This window comes from Musca autumnalis, unplaced genomic scaffold, assembly GCF_047663935.1.
Source record: "Musca autumnalis isolate F117 unplaced genomic scaffold, ASM4766393v1 scaffold_3, whole genome shotgun sequence".
NCBI classification, from domain to species: Eukaryota; Metazoa; Arthropoda; class Insecta; order Diptera; family Muscidae; genus Musca; species Musca autumnalis.
In genome coordinates this window covers 32,793,893-32,808,693 of record NW_027411866.1, presented here as the reverse complement: position 1 = coordinate 32,808,693, position 14,801 = coordinate 32,793,893, and the positions used below count along the sequence as shown (strand labels likewise).

At 33.3% G+C, this 14,801-nt stretch overlaps 1 protein-coding gene across 1 annotated transcript; it reads left to right on the top strand.

Annotated features, from left to right (window-relative positions):
- Positions 1-6,941: 6,941 nt before the first annotated feature.
- LOC141398124 (UDP-glycosyltransferase UGT5-like) lies at positions 6,942-7,652 on the top strand (the record flags this gene model as incomplete). The annotated part of the gene is made up of 1 exon (XM_073975355.1): positions 6,942-7,652. A coding segment is annotated over one exon (711 nt), but the record flags the coding sequence as incomplete, so codon positions are not given.
- Between the last annotated feature and the right edge of the window lie 7,149 nt (positions 7,653-14,801).

Here is a 14,801-nt window from a genome sequence, read left to right as displayed (position 1 = left end):
TCAAAATACCGTAACGGTACCCCCCGATATATGGGGGCTATACCAAAACGTGGACCGATATAGCCCATCATCGAACTTGACCTGCCTGCAAACAAAAGACGCATTTTCCCAAAATTTCAGCGTCCTATCTCCATTTTTGTGGATGCTAGAGTGATTACCACAGACGGACGGACGTGCACAGATCGACTCAGAATTTTACCCTGATCAAGAATATATATACTTTATAGGGTCGCAAATGAGTATTTCAATGCGTTACAAACGGAAAAACAAACTTAATATACCCTCCATACTATGGTGGAGGGTATAAAAATAATAAATAAGTAAAATAAAAAATGGTGCTAAGTTCTCCCATAAAATCTGATTAGCATCTGTACAAATATGTTGTAGGACCTAAATGTGTCATAAAGAATCTGATAATGGCGACCCGACCAAAATCTTTCTTACATAATTTATATAAAAATAAATACAATTTTCGTTGGTAAAATTAAATCATATCCAGATCTTACCCGCCTATATATGTATATAACAAACACACCACATTTTACTTTCGGGCCATTACCATAAGAAGTACGGATATCCCCGAGAATATAATTATACTCAAAATTTGCTGTCAAAATACACTCAAATGAGTTGAAAATGCACATAAATCGGGTGGTACCGGCACCGGCGCAGATAGAGGGAATTATTAAAAAAATTTAGTGCTTTGCAGTTCGATATAAATATCGCATCACATAAACAATAAAAACTATTGTCGTTATACCGATAACACTGTACAACAATTGTCGAGTGATGGGCTGGGGTCGAGTCGATGGGTAAGGCCAGAAGAGCAAAATCAGAAAAGGTCATAAAAGTTGTGACCTCAATATTCCACAGAAATGGAAATGGCATTTAGTCTTCGTTGGGAGTATAAAAATTTCCACCTGAAATTTGTCGGTATAGGTCCACGCCTTCCAGCAACATACAACGAAATAATTAATTTTTTGGGACGTGGCCTTTCGTGGACGTACGCAGCGGTGGCATGGGGACCCCTACATACGTCCCCGACGGCTTCATATAGCCTTCATAGAACGGTAACTCCAGATGTTCGGTACCTCGAATGTTGTGCCCGCAATACCCCACCGAAATGACTGAAATTTGGTATTTAGTCTTCGTTTGGGATATTAAAATTTTCACTTGAAATTTGTCGGTATAGATCCACGTCTTCATATAGCCCTCATGGAACGGTAACTCCAAATTTTCGGTATTTTGAAGGTTTTTACCTCAATATCCCGACGAAATGGCTAAAATATGGTATTGAGTCTACGTTGGGGGTATTAAACTTTTCACCTGAAATTTGACGGTATAGGTCCCCATCTTCGTATAGCACCCATAGATCGGTACCTCCCAATTTTCGGTAGTTTGTAGGTTTTATCCTCAATGTGCCACGGAAATTACTGAAATTTAGTATTTAATTTTCGTTGGGGGTATAAAACTTTCCACCAGAAATTTGTCGCTATAAGTCAGTCCATGTCTTCATATTGGCCCCATAGAACCATACCACCCAATGTTCAGTATTTTGAAGCATTAAGCCTCAATATCCCGCCGAAAGGGCTGACATTTGGTACTAAGTCTACGCTGGGGGGTACTAACCTTTTCATCTGAAATTTGTCGGTATAAGTCCACATCTTCATATAGCCCTCATAGAACGGTACCTACCAATGTTCGGTATTTTGAAGGTTTTAGCCTCAATATCCTACTGAATTGGCTGAAATTTGGTATTTAGACTTCGTTGGGGATATACAACTTTCCACCTGAAATTCGTCGATATAGGTTCACGTCTTCATATATCCCCCATAGAACGGTACCTCCCTTCTTCTGCAGTGGATGTAACTTGGTATTCTGGACCTACATTGAAAGTTTTCTGTGAAATGATGTGCCATTGCCGTTGGTTAAGGTTATATGTAATACTATCACCCTCACTTGGAATTTTCCACACCCCAGATTGGCTGTAATTTTAAAGCTCTAATCTGGAGCACTGGACCGACATAGAAGAACTCAGCGATGGAAAAAGCCGCTAACTGTACGTAATTACTGTTTACCGTTGATTTATGATTTTACATCACCTGATGCCATTTATGACGTTGGTGACCACCTGTAGTTGGACGGAGTATCGGGTGTTCGCTTTTGACAGTCGATCTTGGATATCTTCAAAATAGCACCAGAAGTCCTTATGGATGCGTCTGTGTGGTGGATTTTACATTATAGTGGGATGGTTAAGGTGATTCGGTAAATTCCATTGCCAGAAAAAAGTATGATATTATTGGACAAACGTTGATTTTAAATTAATAACGCCTTGGGAGTTTAACTTCCATTTAACAGCGTACGACACCTCGAAACGTCTGGGATACATGGTGAACGAAATGGGGAAAAGGACGCTTCCAATTTTGCTATCTTACTTATTCCAGGCATATGTGTACCTATAGAGTTCCTGTAGAGTTTTAGTATTCACTATTCCACTCGAATTCGAGCTTCTCTTCTGGGCTTGCGAAAGCTTATATTGGGACCCATCAGGCTTTAGTTGACTATGTTTGACAGAGTGCAAAATAAACACTCTTTTGGCCTGTTGGATCAAGTGTGGAAATGTCTACTGGCCACGGGCTTTGGTTTTGGTTTCATTGTAAAAATTTTTTATAGTACAATTTCATTGGTAAACATTTTTCATTTGATTTTGGTAAATATTTTTCTATAGAAAAATGTCATTGGTGATCATTTTTCTATAAAACAATTTCATTGGTGACCATTTCTCTATAGAGAAATTTCATTGGTGAACAATTGTCTATAGAAAAATTGCATTGGTAAATATTTTTCTATAGAAAATTGCATTGTTGAACATTTTTCTATAGAAAATTTCATTGGTAAACATATTTCTATAAAGACATTTCATTGATGAACACTTTTCTATAGAAAAGTTTCATTGGTAAATATTTTTCATAGACAAAATACTTTGGTAAACATATTTCTATAGAAAAATTTCTTGACGAATGGTTTGTATAAACAATTTTAGAAAATTAATTTTCTTTTATTATTAGTGATGAATATCTTCCTATAGAACATTTTTAGTAATGAAAATGCGGCTTGCAAACATTCATTGATAATATTTTTCTAAAGATAAAATTGATTGGTAAACATTTTACTACAGAACAATTTCATTGGTGAACATTTTTCTTTAAAAAAATCATTGTGAATAATTTTTCTTTTATTTTTCGTAAAAAAATTTAATTAGTGAACATTTTTCTATAGAAAAATTTCAATGGTAAATATTTGTCTATAGAAAAAATTGACTGGTGAATATGTTTCTTTAGAAATTTTTTATATAAAAATGCTATTGGTGAACGTTTTTCTACATAAAAATTTCATTGGTAAACACTTTACTATAGAAATGTTTAATTGGTAAGTATATTTCTATAGAAAAATTTCATTGGTGAACATTTTTGTAATAAAAATAATTGATTGCTGAACATTTTTCTATGGAAAAGTTTAAATATAACGTTTTTCTATATGAAAATTCCATTGATAAACATTCGTCTATAGAAAATTTTAATTGGTAAGCATGTTTCAATAGAACATTTCATTGGTGAACATTTTTCTACAGAAAAATTTTATTGGTGAATATTTTTCTATAGAAAAATTTCATTGTTAAACATTTTTCTATAGGAAATTTTCATTGGTGAACATTTTTCTATAGAAAATTTTCATTAATGAACATTTTTATTGGAGAGCATTTTTCTATAGAAAAATTTCTTGGTGAACATTTTTTTACAGCAAAATTTCATTGGTGAAAAATTTTCTGTAGAAAATTTTCATTGGCGTTCATTTTGCAATAGAAAAATTTCTTTGGTGGTAATTTTTATATAGAAAAATTTCATTGGTAAGCATTTTTATGTCATTAGTGAATATTTGCCTTTGGAAAAATTTCATTGGTGAGCATTTTTATGTAAAAAATTTCATTGGTGAATATTTTCTTATAGAAAAATGGTGAGCATTAATTTTTCTATAGAAATTTTTCATTGGTGAATTGAGCGGATTTTTTAAGGACACATTAATTGAGCCAGATTATTTAAAGAAGAAGTCAATTCATTGAACTTTTTCTATTGAATAGTCAATTCAGTGAACTTTTTCCACATACAAAGTTAATCAATGAACTTTTTCTAAAGAAAAAGTCAATTCAGAAAAAGTCAATTTGGTCCAAAATTTGGCTATCGTAATATTTTGTCCAAACTTAGTTTAAGTTCGAAGATGGGCCATATCGGTCTTCTCCTTCAGGTACATCCCCACAGAAGTTCGAAAATGTTCGGAAAATTTGTGCGCACGATAACTCTTGAAGGGAGTAACCGATTTGGTACATACTTTGCACATCGTGAAATGTGTACCAGACTTAAATAAGGCTTCAATGTGGACTCAATAGGTCCACTCCTTCGGGTACCTCCTTCACAAAATTTCGGAAAATTTCAGTTTAGGGCCTGCCTTCGAATCGCTTTGAATTTTGTTGTAGCAACTTATATTCATTGCCCCCATACGACGGTACAAGTTTCATGGGTGCAAGTCCATACTTCCTGAGAAAATAGCCTGAAAGGTGCAAAAAAACCCCTATGACACCGTGTGTAGTGGTTGGAGCGTAAGATAACTCTCGAACTGATCTGCCGTTTCGGTCTGAAATGTGGCCTTCGTAATATTTTGTACAAACTTAGTTTAAGTTCGAATATAGGCCATATCGGTCCACTCCTTCAGGTACCTCCCCCACAAAAGTTCAAAAATGTTCGGAAAAATTGTGCGTAACTCTTGATGGGATTGACAGATTTGGTCCATACTTTACACATCCTAATATATCCACCAGGTATAGGCCAGGTTCGAATATGGCCTACATTTGTCCACTCCATCGGGTACCTCCCACACACATTTTTGCTCTCGGATCACTTTGATTTTTGTTGAAGCAACGCGTTCGCTGCCTCAATTACGAAAATAAAAGTTTTTTCAAGGGCAAGTCCATACTTCTTGAGAAGAAAGCACGAAAGTAGTAAAAAAACCCTATGGCACCATATGTAGTGACTGGAGAGCTCGAACCGAATACTGCGTTCGTACACACTGTGGATATCGTAATATTTCTTCGAATATTAGATGAAATTCGAAAGTGGAAGGAGGGGACCTTCCGGTACCTCCCCCACAAAAGTTCGAAAATATTCGCTAAAATGGTACTCTAAATATTGTCGAAACTGAGTTTAAAAAAACCTTATATATTGATATCCCCGCAATTGTTTGCGCATTAATCCTATCCATGTTGTTTTAGAAACCCCCTTAAATATGTAAGTTTTTTGAAAATAAAGTATTTCAATCCACACAGGCTGATAATATATCTCTGTCGGTAATACTTTTTTAATTGTTTTTATAGAATTATAGGACCTTTATAAAAAAGGCCAATTCAGCGAACTTTCTCTATGGAAAAAATCAATTCATTGAACTTTTCTATGAGAAAAGTCAATTAAGCGAACTTTTCTATGAAAAAATTCAATTCAGCGAACGTATGCTACTTAAAAACTCAATTCAGCAAGGTTTTTGTCTAAACCAACTTTTCTCTTTTACTTGTATGTTTTTCTATAGAAGAAGTAAACTAAATGGAAAATGTCTATGGAAAAAGTCAATTCAGCGAACTCTTTCTGTGGAAAAAGTCAATTCAGTGAACTTTTCCTGTGGGAAAAATCAATTCAACGAGCTGTTTCTATGGAAAGGTCTAATCAAGGGTCATTTTCTATAGAAAAAGTCAATTCAGCCAACTTTTGTTGAAGAAAAATCAATTAAATTTTTTATAAAAATGTTAATTCTGCGAAGTTTTTACTATAAAAGTAGTAAATTAAATGATTTTTTATAAAAAAAGTTAATTCAGAGTATTTTCTCTAAATAATATTCAATTCAGCAAACATATTCTAAAGGAAAAGTCAATTCAACAAAATTTTTCTAGAGGAAAAATTAAACCAGAAACTTTTTTTCTAAATAAAAAAATCAGTTCAGGGAACTTGTTCTTAAGAAATAGTTAATTCAGCAAACTTTATCAGCAACATTTTTTGAGAGGAAATGACAATTCAGCCAACTTTTTCTTTTCTGTTCCAATTCAGACAACGGCTTCTGAAAAGCTTCCTTAGTTTTTCGCAAATACGGCAAATAAACTCAATTATTTTTAAAAAAGTTTCTTATCAAATTCTGCTAAGTCATTGTCATGTTATGAAATAACTGGCTACTCATGCTTAAGTAATTACTACTTAAATGAACGATTCAGCATGATTGTGTGTTATTTTACCGTCTAGCCAATCTACATATCGCTAATTTACTCAAAGAGTGGTATAACTCAAAAAATCCGTTTTCTAAGTTAGCAACTTCTTTTTTTTCTACGACTTCTATTTTGTCTTGTGTCAAATTTACATGTTGATATATCTAAAACTCAATGAGTTGCAGCGCATTCACTAAGAGTTTGGCATAATTCAACAAAAATGTTTTTTGAGTTTATGAAGAACTAAAATACTTCAAATCATGCTTGTTCTTGCACAGACATTTAGCAGTGATATCTGGCTAGCTGTTTGCAAAATATGGTCCAAGTACTTCAGTTTTTGTGTAATAATCTTTTTAAGTTGGGAAGTCAAATTTCAATCTCAACCTAAAATGCGTTTTTCTCGAAACTGGATTTTTTGAAATGTATCGCTCTTTGAGTAAATGAGCGATATGTGTTTGCAAATTTAATTTGTTGATAATTAAATAAAACTTTGAAAACTAATCACTGCAGTTAATAATACTTTAATACTTTTGAAGGATTTTGGCAAAATAATGTTTTTATTTTTATTTCATTACTTTCAGCTTCAATTTCCCTGCTGAACGCTATTCACCGTTGGAGGAGGTGTACGAGAATGTCTCGCTGATCTTCCAATCATCACTTCAGTCAAGGACTCATACGCCCCAATGTACCAGCCCTCATTGAAATTGGTGGCATACAAATAAAGGAGAAACCAGATCCATTGCCTCAAGATTTAGCCGACATTCTGAATTTGGCTTCAGAGGGCATAATTTACTTCAGTTTTGGTTCCAGCATACAAGGATATCACATCTCACCTGAAAAGGCGCAAATTATATTCCGTGTCTTTTCAAAGTTACCGTACAGAGTTTTAATGATATGGCATGATTCCGATTATCCTGGTGAAAAGGCAGAAAATATAATTAACCGCGAGTGGTTGCCACAAGATGATATTTTGGCCCATACCAATGTTAAATTATTCGTTACCCATGGTGGTCAAGGGAGTGTGGTGGAGTCGCAATATCACGGTGTTCCCATGGTTGGTGTAGCATTTTGTGGTGATCAACCTGCCAATATGGGCAAAGTTCAGAGATCCGGTTTTGGTTTGAGTTTGGAATATTCTGCATTGACGGAAGAGAGTTTCAGGGAGACTATTTGGGAAGTTTTAAATAATGCCAAATATCGTGAAGTAATGCCAAATATCCAAAGGTGTTCAAAGTTGTATCGTGATAGACCCATGACTTCTCGCCAGTTGGTACGTTATTGGGTGGACTACGTCATTAGGCATAATGGTGCCAAGCATATACAATCGCCAGCAGTTCACATGACTTGGTGGTAAATATATTCGTAGGATGTCATGGGCTTCCTTGTTGTGTGATTGTGGGCCTTTGAAAGTTACTGTGTTGTAGAGGGAACAAGAAGACGGCCTTGAGGGCTGTAGATAAAAGGAAGAAAAATAAATAAAAATGGTTTAAATGAATCATTAATTTACATATATTTAATATTTTGTAATCTATATATATAAAATAGAAAAATGTTTGTATGTTTGTTTGTTTGTTTGTTTGTTTGTTTGAAATTTATAGACTCAAAAACCGCTGAACGGATCTTGCTGAAATTTTCAGAGTATATTACTACATCGCCTGAAAGTAACATAGGCTATAAAAAGTTTCGAAATTCCGCTCTGATCCGGAGATATAGCATCAGAATCGGAGGTACCTCCAAAAAATTTAAACTTTGTATGCAAATAACTATAGAACGGTTACAGATACCGACTCCAAATTTGAAATGTGTAATGGATTTTAGCCTAAAAATAAATGTGCCAAAATATATCGAAATCGGTCCAGATTTGGATATAGCTCCCAAATATATTTTCGTCCGATTTCAAGTATTTGATATACCAAACACCCTACATATGTCCGATTTCAATGAAATTTGGAATGTGTGACTAAATTTGTTGCAGAAATGAGTATGCCAAAATATGTTGAAATCGGTTCAGATTTGGATATAGCTCCTTTATATATTTTCGGCCGATTTCATGTATTTGATGCACCCAACCCACTATGTATGTCCAATTTCAATGAAATTTGGAATGTGTGACTAAATTTGTTGTAGAAATGAGTATGCCGAATTATATTGAAATCGGTTCAGATTTGGATATAGCTCCTATATATATTTTCGGCCGATTTCATGTATTTGATGCACCCAACCCACTATGTATGTCCAATTTCAATGAAATTAGGAATGTGTGACTAAATTTGTTGTAGAAATGAGTATGCCGAATTATATTGAAATCGGTTCAGATTTGGATATAACTCCTATATATATTTTCGGCCGATTTCATGTATTTAATGCACCCAACCCACTATGTATGTCCAATTTCAATGAAATTTGGAATGTGTGACTAAATTTTTTGCAGAAATGAGCATGCCAAATTATCTTGAAATCGGTTCAGATTTGGATATAGCTCCTATATATATTTTCGGCCGATTTCATGTATTTGATGCACCCAACCCACTATGTATGTCCAATTTCAATGAAATTTGGAATGTGTTACTAAAATTTGTTGTAGAAATGAGTATGCCGACTTATATTGAAATCGGTTCAGATTTGGATATAGCTCCTATATATATTTTCGACCGATTTCATGTATTTGATGCCCCCAACCCACTATGTATGTCAAATTTCAATGAAATTTGGAATGTGTAACAAAATTTGTTTTAGAAATGAATATGCAAAATTATATTGAAATCGGTTCAGATTTGGATATAGCTCCTATATATATTTTCGGCCGATTTCATGTATTTGATGCCCCAAACACGCTATGTATGTCCAATGTGTAACTAAATTTGGTGTAGAAATAAGTATTGAAATCGGTGTTGATTTGGCTATAGCTCCAATATTTATTTCAATGAAATTTGTGCGGTATCTACGAGTATATCTATAACGGAGGAAAATGTTTGTACGTTTGTTTGTTTGATGTTTATGGACTCAAAAACCGCTGAACCGATCTTCCTGAAACTTTCAGAGTATATTACCACATGGTCTGAAAGTGTCACAGGCTATATAAATCTTAAAAATTCTGCCCCGATCTGAAGATATAGCCTCAGGATCGGAAGTACCTTCAACAACTGTAGACTTTGTATGCTGATATCTTACGAACGATTGTCGATACAGTCTTCAAATTTTGTATGTGTGACGGAATTTGGTCTAAAAATAAATTTGCCAAAGTAATTTGAAATCGTCTCAGATTTGGATATATATTTTCGGCCGATTTAATGCATTTGATGCATAAAACACGTTTTGTATGGCCAATTCCAATGAAATTTGGAATGTGTGACGGATTTTATTGCAGAAATAAATGTCCCAAACTATTTTGAAATCGGTTCAGGTTGGGATATAGCTCCCATATATATTTTCGGCCGATTTCATGTATTTTCTACACCAAACACGCCATGTATGTTCAATTTTGACGAAATTTGGAATCCTTGACGGAATTGATCCTAGAAATTAGTTTGCCAAATTATATTGAAATCGGATTAGATTTGGATATACCTCCAATATATATTTTTGGCCGATTTCATGTATTTTATGCAATAAACACCTTATGTTTGTCCAATTTCAATGAAATTTGGAATATGTGGCGGGAATTGGTCTACAAAACAAATTGGTAAATTATATTGAAAGAATTTCAGTCAATAGAATTTCAGGAAATGCACGAACGTACAAATCCATTGATACTGTGGCAACTGAAGACGACGTGGTTAACTATCCAGTTGAATTCCTAAGTTCGTTGGATCTTCAGGCTTTCCACCACATAATTTAGTGCTAAAAGTTGGTGTTCCTATTATTTTATTAAAAAACATAGACCCACCTCGCCTTTGCAATGGTACAAGGTTAACAGTAAAAAAAACTACATAACTATTTAATTGAGGCAACGATTATTACTGGGAAGTATATAGGTTCAGATGTACTTCTACCTCGAATCCCTCTAATAGCAACAAAAACGCCCTTCAATTTTAAAAGATTGCAGTTACCTTTACGTTTGGCATTCGCAATGACTATAAATAAATCCCAAGGATAGACTCTTCGTGTATGTGGCCTAATTTAGCACGTTCTGGCTTTTCTCATGGTCAACACTACGTTGCATGTTCACGTTTGGTAGACCGGCCGATTTGTTTGTTTACGCTCCTGAAGGAAAAACAAAAAACATTGTATATCCTAAAGCATTACAATAAATACTTTACTTTAAATTTTTGAATTTGATTTCTTTCTGATTTCAAAAAATCCGTAAAATTTCAAATGCATATCAATCTAAAGGGGTAGCGAAGCGCACCGGGTTCTGCTAGTTATTTAATAAATATAAACAAATAATTTAATTTTTATAGAAAAAAAAAAATAAATAATCAAATAATTTTTTTGGAGAAAAAGATAGATCCAAAATTTTCTCAGATAAAGTCAATTCAGCGTAATTTTTCCATACCAAAAGGCCCTTCAGCAATTCAACAATTCGTTCTATAGAAAAATCAATCAGCCAACTCTTCTATAGAACAATCAAAATAGAATAAGCCAAAATTATCTATAGCAAAATCAAGTCAGCCAAATTTTTCTATAAAAACTCAACGTACTTTTTACTATAAAAAGTCAATTCAGCAACATTTTTTCTATAGATAAGGTAAAACCAGCGAATTTTCTCTATAGAAAAAGACAATTCGGCATACTTTTTCTATGGAAAAAGTCAATTTGGTGAACTTTGTTCTATAAAAAATCAATTCTGCAAACTTTTTCTATAGAAAAAGTCAATTCAGGGAACTTTTAGTAAACTAAGTAAACTTTCTCTATAGAAAAGGTCAATTCAGCGAACTTTTTCTATAGAAAAAGTAAATTCAGCGAACATTTTCTATAGAAAAAGTCAACAATTCAGCGAACTTTTACTATAGAAAAAGTCAATCCAGCGAACTTTTATTATAGAAAAAGTCAATTCAGCGAACTTTTCCTATAGGAAAAGTCAATTCAGCGAACTTTTTCTATAGTAAAAGTCAATTCAGCCATTTTGTTCTATAGAAAAATTCAATTCAGCGAACTTTTTCTATAGAAAAGTAAACTTAGCCAACTTTTTATATAGAAAAAGTAAATTCAGCGAACTTTTCTATAAGGAAGCCAATTCAGCGATAATTTTCTATAGAACAAGACAATTCAGCGTACTTTTTCTATAGTAACATTCAATTCAGCGATATTTTTATAGAAAAAGTCAATTCAACGAACTTTTTCTATAGAAAAAGTCAATTCATCGAACTTTTTCTATAGGAAAAGTCAATTCAGCCATTTTGTTTTATAGAAAAATTCAATTCAGCGAACTTTTTCTATAGGAAAGTAAACTTAGCCAACTTTTTATATAGAAAAAGTAAATTCAGCGAACTTTTCTATAAGGAAGCCAATTCAGCGATAATTTTCTATAGAAAAAGTAAATTCAGCGAACATTTTCTATAGAAAAAGTCAATTCAGCGAACATTTTCTAAAGAAAAAGTCAATTCAGCGAACTTTTTCTATAGTAAAAGTCAATTCAGCAAACTTTTTCTATAGAAAAAGTCAATTCAGCGAACTTTTACTATAGAAAAAGTCAATTCAGCGAACTTTTATTATAGAAAAAGTCAATTCAGCGAACTTTTCCTATAGGAAAAGTCAATTCAGCGAACTTTTTCTATAGTAAAAGTCAATTCAGCCATTTTGTTCTATAGAAAAATTCAATTCAGCGAACTTTTTCTATAGAAAAGTAAACTTAGCCAACTTTTGATATAGAAAAAGTAAATTCAGCGAACTTTTCTATAAGGAAGCCAATTCAGCGATAATTTTCTATAGAACAAGACAATTCAGCGTACTTTTTCTATAGTAACATTCAATTCAGCGATATTTTTATAGAAAAAGTCAATTCAACGAACTTTTTCTATAGAAAAAGTCAATTCAGCGAACTTTTTCTATAGGAAAAGTCAATTCAGCGAACTTTTTCTATAGTAAAAGTCAATTCAGCCATTTTGTTCTATAGAAAAATTCAATTCAGCGAACTTTTTCTAAAGGAAAGTAAACTTAGCCAACTTTTTATATAGAAAAAGTAAATTCAGCGAACTTTTCTATAAGGAAGCCAATTCAGCGATAATTTTCTATAGAACAAGACAATTCAGCGAACATTTTCTATAGAAAAAGTCAATTCAGCGAACTTTTTCTATAGAAAAAGTCAATTCAGCGAACTTTTTCTATAGGAAAAGTCAATTCAGCGAACTTTTTCTATAGAAAAAGTTAATTCAGCGAACTTTTACTGTAGAAAAAGTCAATTCAGCGATTTTTTTCTATAGAAATATTCAATTCAGCGAACTTTTACTATAGAAAAAATCAATTCAGCGAACTTTCACTATAGAAAATGTCAATTCAGCAATTTTGTTCTATAGAAAAATTCAATTCAGCGAACTTTTTCTATAGAAAAGTAAACTTAGCCACCTTTTTATATAGACAAAGTAAATTCAGCGAACTTTTTCTATAAGGAAGCCAATTCAGCGATAATTTTCTATAGAAAAAGCCAAGTCATTGTAATTTTTTCTATAGAAACATTCAATTCAGCGAACTTTTTTATAGAAAAAGTCAATTCATCGAATTTTTTCTATAGAAAATCTAATTCACCGAACTTATTCTATAAAAAATTCAATTCAGCGAATTTTTTCTGTAGAAAAAGTCAATTCAGCGAAGATTTTCTATAGAAAAAGTAAATTCAGTGACCTTTTTCTACAGAAAATCAATTTAGCGAACTGTTTCAATAGAAAAAGCCAATTTGGTAAACTTTTTCTAAAGAAAAAGGAAATTTAGAAAACATTTTCCATAAAAAAGTCAATTCCTATAGTAACAAAAAAGGTACTTTTTCTACAGAAGAAGTTAACTCAGCAACATATTTCCGCCAACTTTTATAGAAAAGTCCAATTCAGCTAACTTTTACTATAGAATTCATAGTTTTTCTACAAAAATATTAAATTCAAGGTACTTTTTCTATAGAAAAAGTAAATTCAGCTCATTATTTATATACAAAAATCAAATTACCGATTCTTTTCTGTACAAAATGTCAACATAGCTCATTTTTTTAAATGGTTTTATTTAGCTCACCCCGTTTGTTTTTTATACCCTACACCACTATGTGGTAAGGGGTATTATGTGTTAGTGCATTTGTATGTAACATACAAAAGGAAGCGAGATAGACCCATAGTTCCTTCTAGGGATATACATAGAATCACTTTCTGAGTCGATTTATGCATGTCCGTCCGTCCGTCCGTCCGTCCGTCCGTTCGCAACATACAGGTCGCATTTGTTGACCGATTTCGCTGAAAATTGGGGAATACCATTTTTTTAGCCGTCGGAAGATCAAGTTCGAAGATGGGATATATCGGTCCACGTTTTGGTATAGCCCCCATATAACGGTACCCCCCGATTTACGGTATTTTGACGTTTTCAGCTACATTTTCAGACCGATTTGGCTATAATTTGACATTTAGGGTTCTTAAGTGTCAATAAACATATATAACAAAACTTGTGGACATAGGTCCACGTTTTGGTATAGCCCCCATATAACGGTACCCCCCGATTTGCGGTATTTTGACGTTTTTAGCTACATTTTTAGACCGATTTAGCTATAACTTGACATTTAGGGTTCTTAAGTATCAATAAACTTATATAACAAAAGTTGTGGACATAGGTCCACGTTTTGGTATAGCCCCCATATAACGGTACCCCCCGATTTGCGGTATTTTGACGTTTTTAGCTACATTTTCAGACCGATGTAGCTATAATTTAATTTTTAGGGTTCTTAAGTTTCAATAAACTTATATAACAAAAGTTGTGGACATAGGTCCCCGTTTTGGTATAGCCCCCATATAACGGTGCCCCCCGATTTACGGTGTTTTGATGTTTTTAGCTACATTTTCAGACCGATATAGCTATAATTTGACATTTAGGGTTCTTAAGTGTCAATAAACTTATATAACCAAACTTGTGGACATAGGTCCACGTTTTGGTATAGCCCCCATATAACGGTACCCCCCATTTACGGTATTTTGACAGTTTAAGCTACATTTTCAGACCGATTTACCTATATTTTGACACTTAGGGTTCTTAAGTGTCAATAAACTTATATAACCAAACTTGTGGACATAGGTCCACGTTTTGGTATAGCCCCCATATAACGGTACCCCCGTTTTGCGGTGTTTTGACGTTTGTAGCTACATTTTCAGACCGATGTATAGGGTGTCCAAAAAACCGGTTTTTCCAAACAAAACGGTTTTCGGTTAACCGAAATTTTCAACATTTACAAAAACCGGTTTTCGGTTTTCAAAAATTTTCAAAACCGGTTAACCGGTTTAAACCGGTTTTGTAAAATAGGTACAAAATGGTTCACAATTTATAAATATTTGATTCAAAATGTGCGGGAAGGTGTAAATTAAGTATAACGACTTCG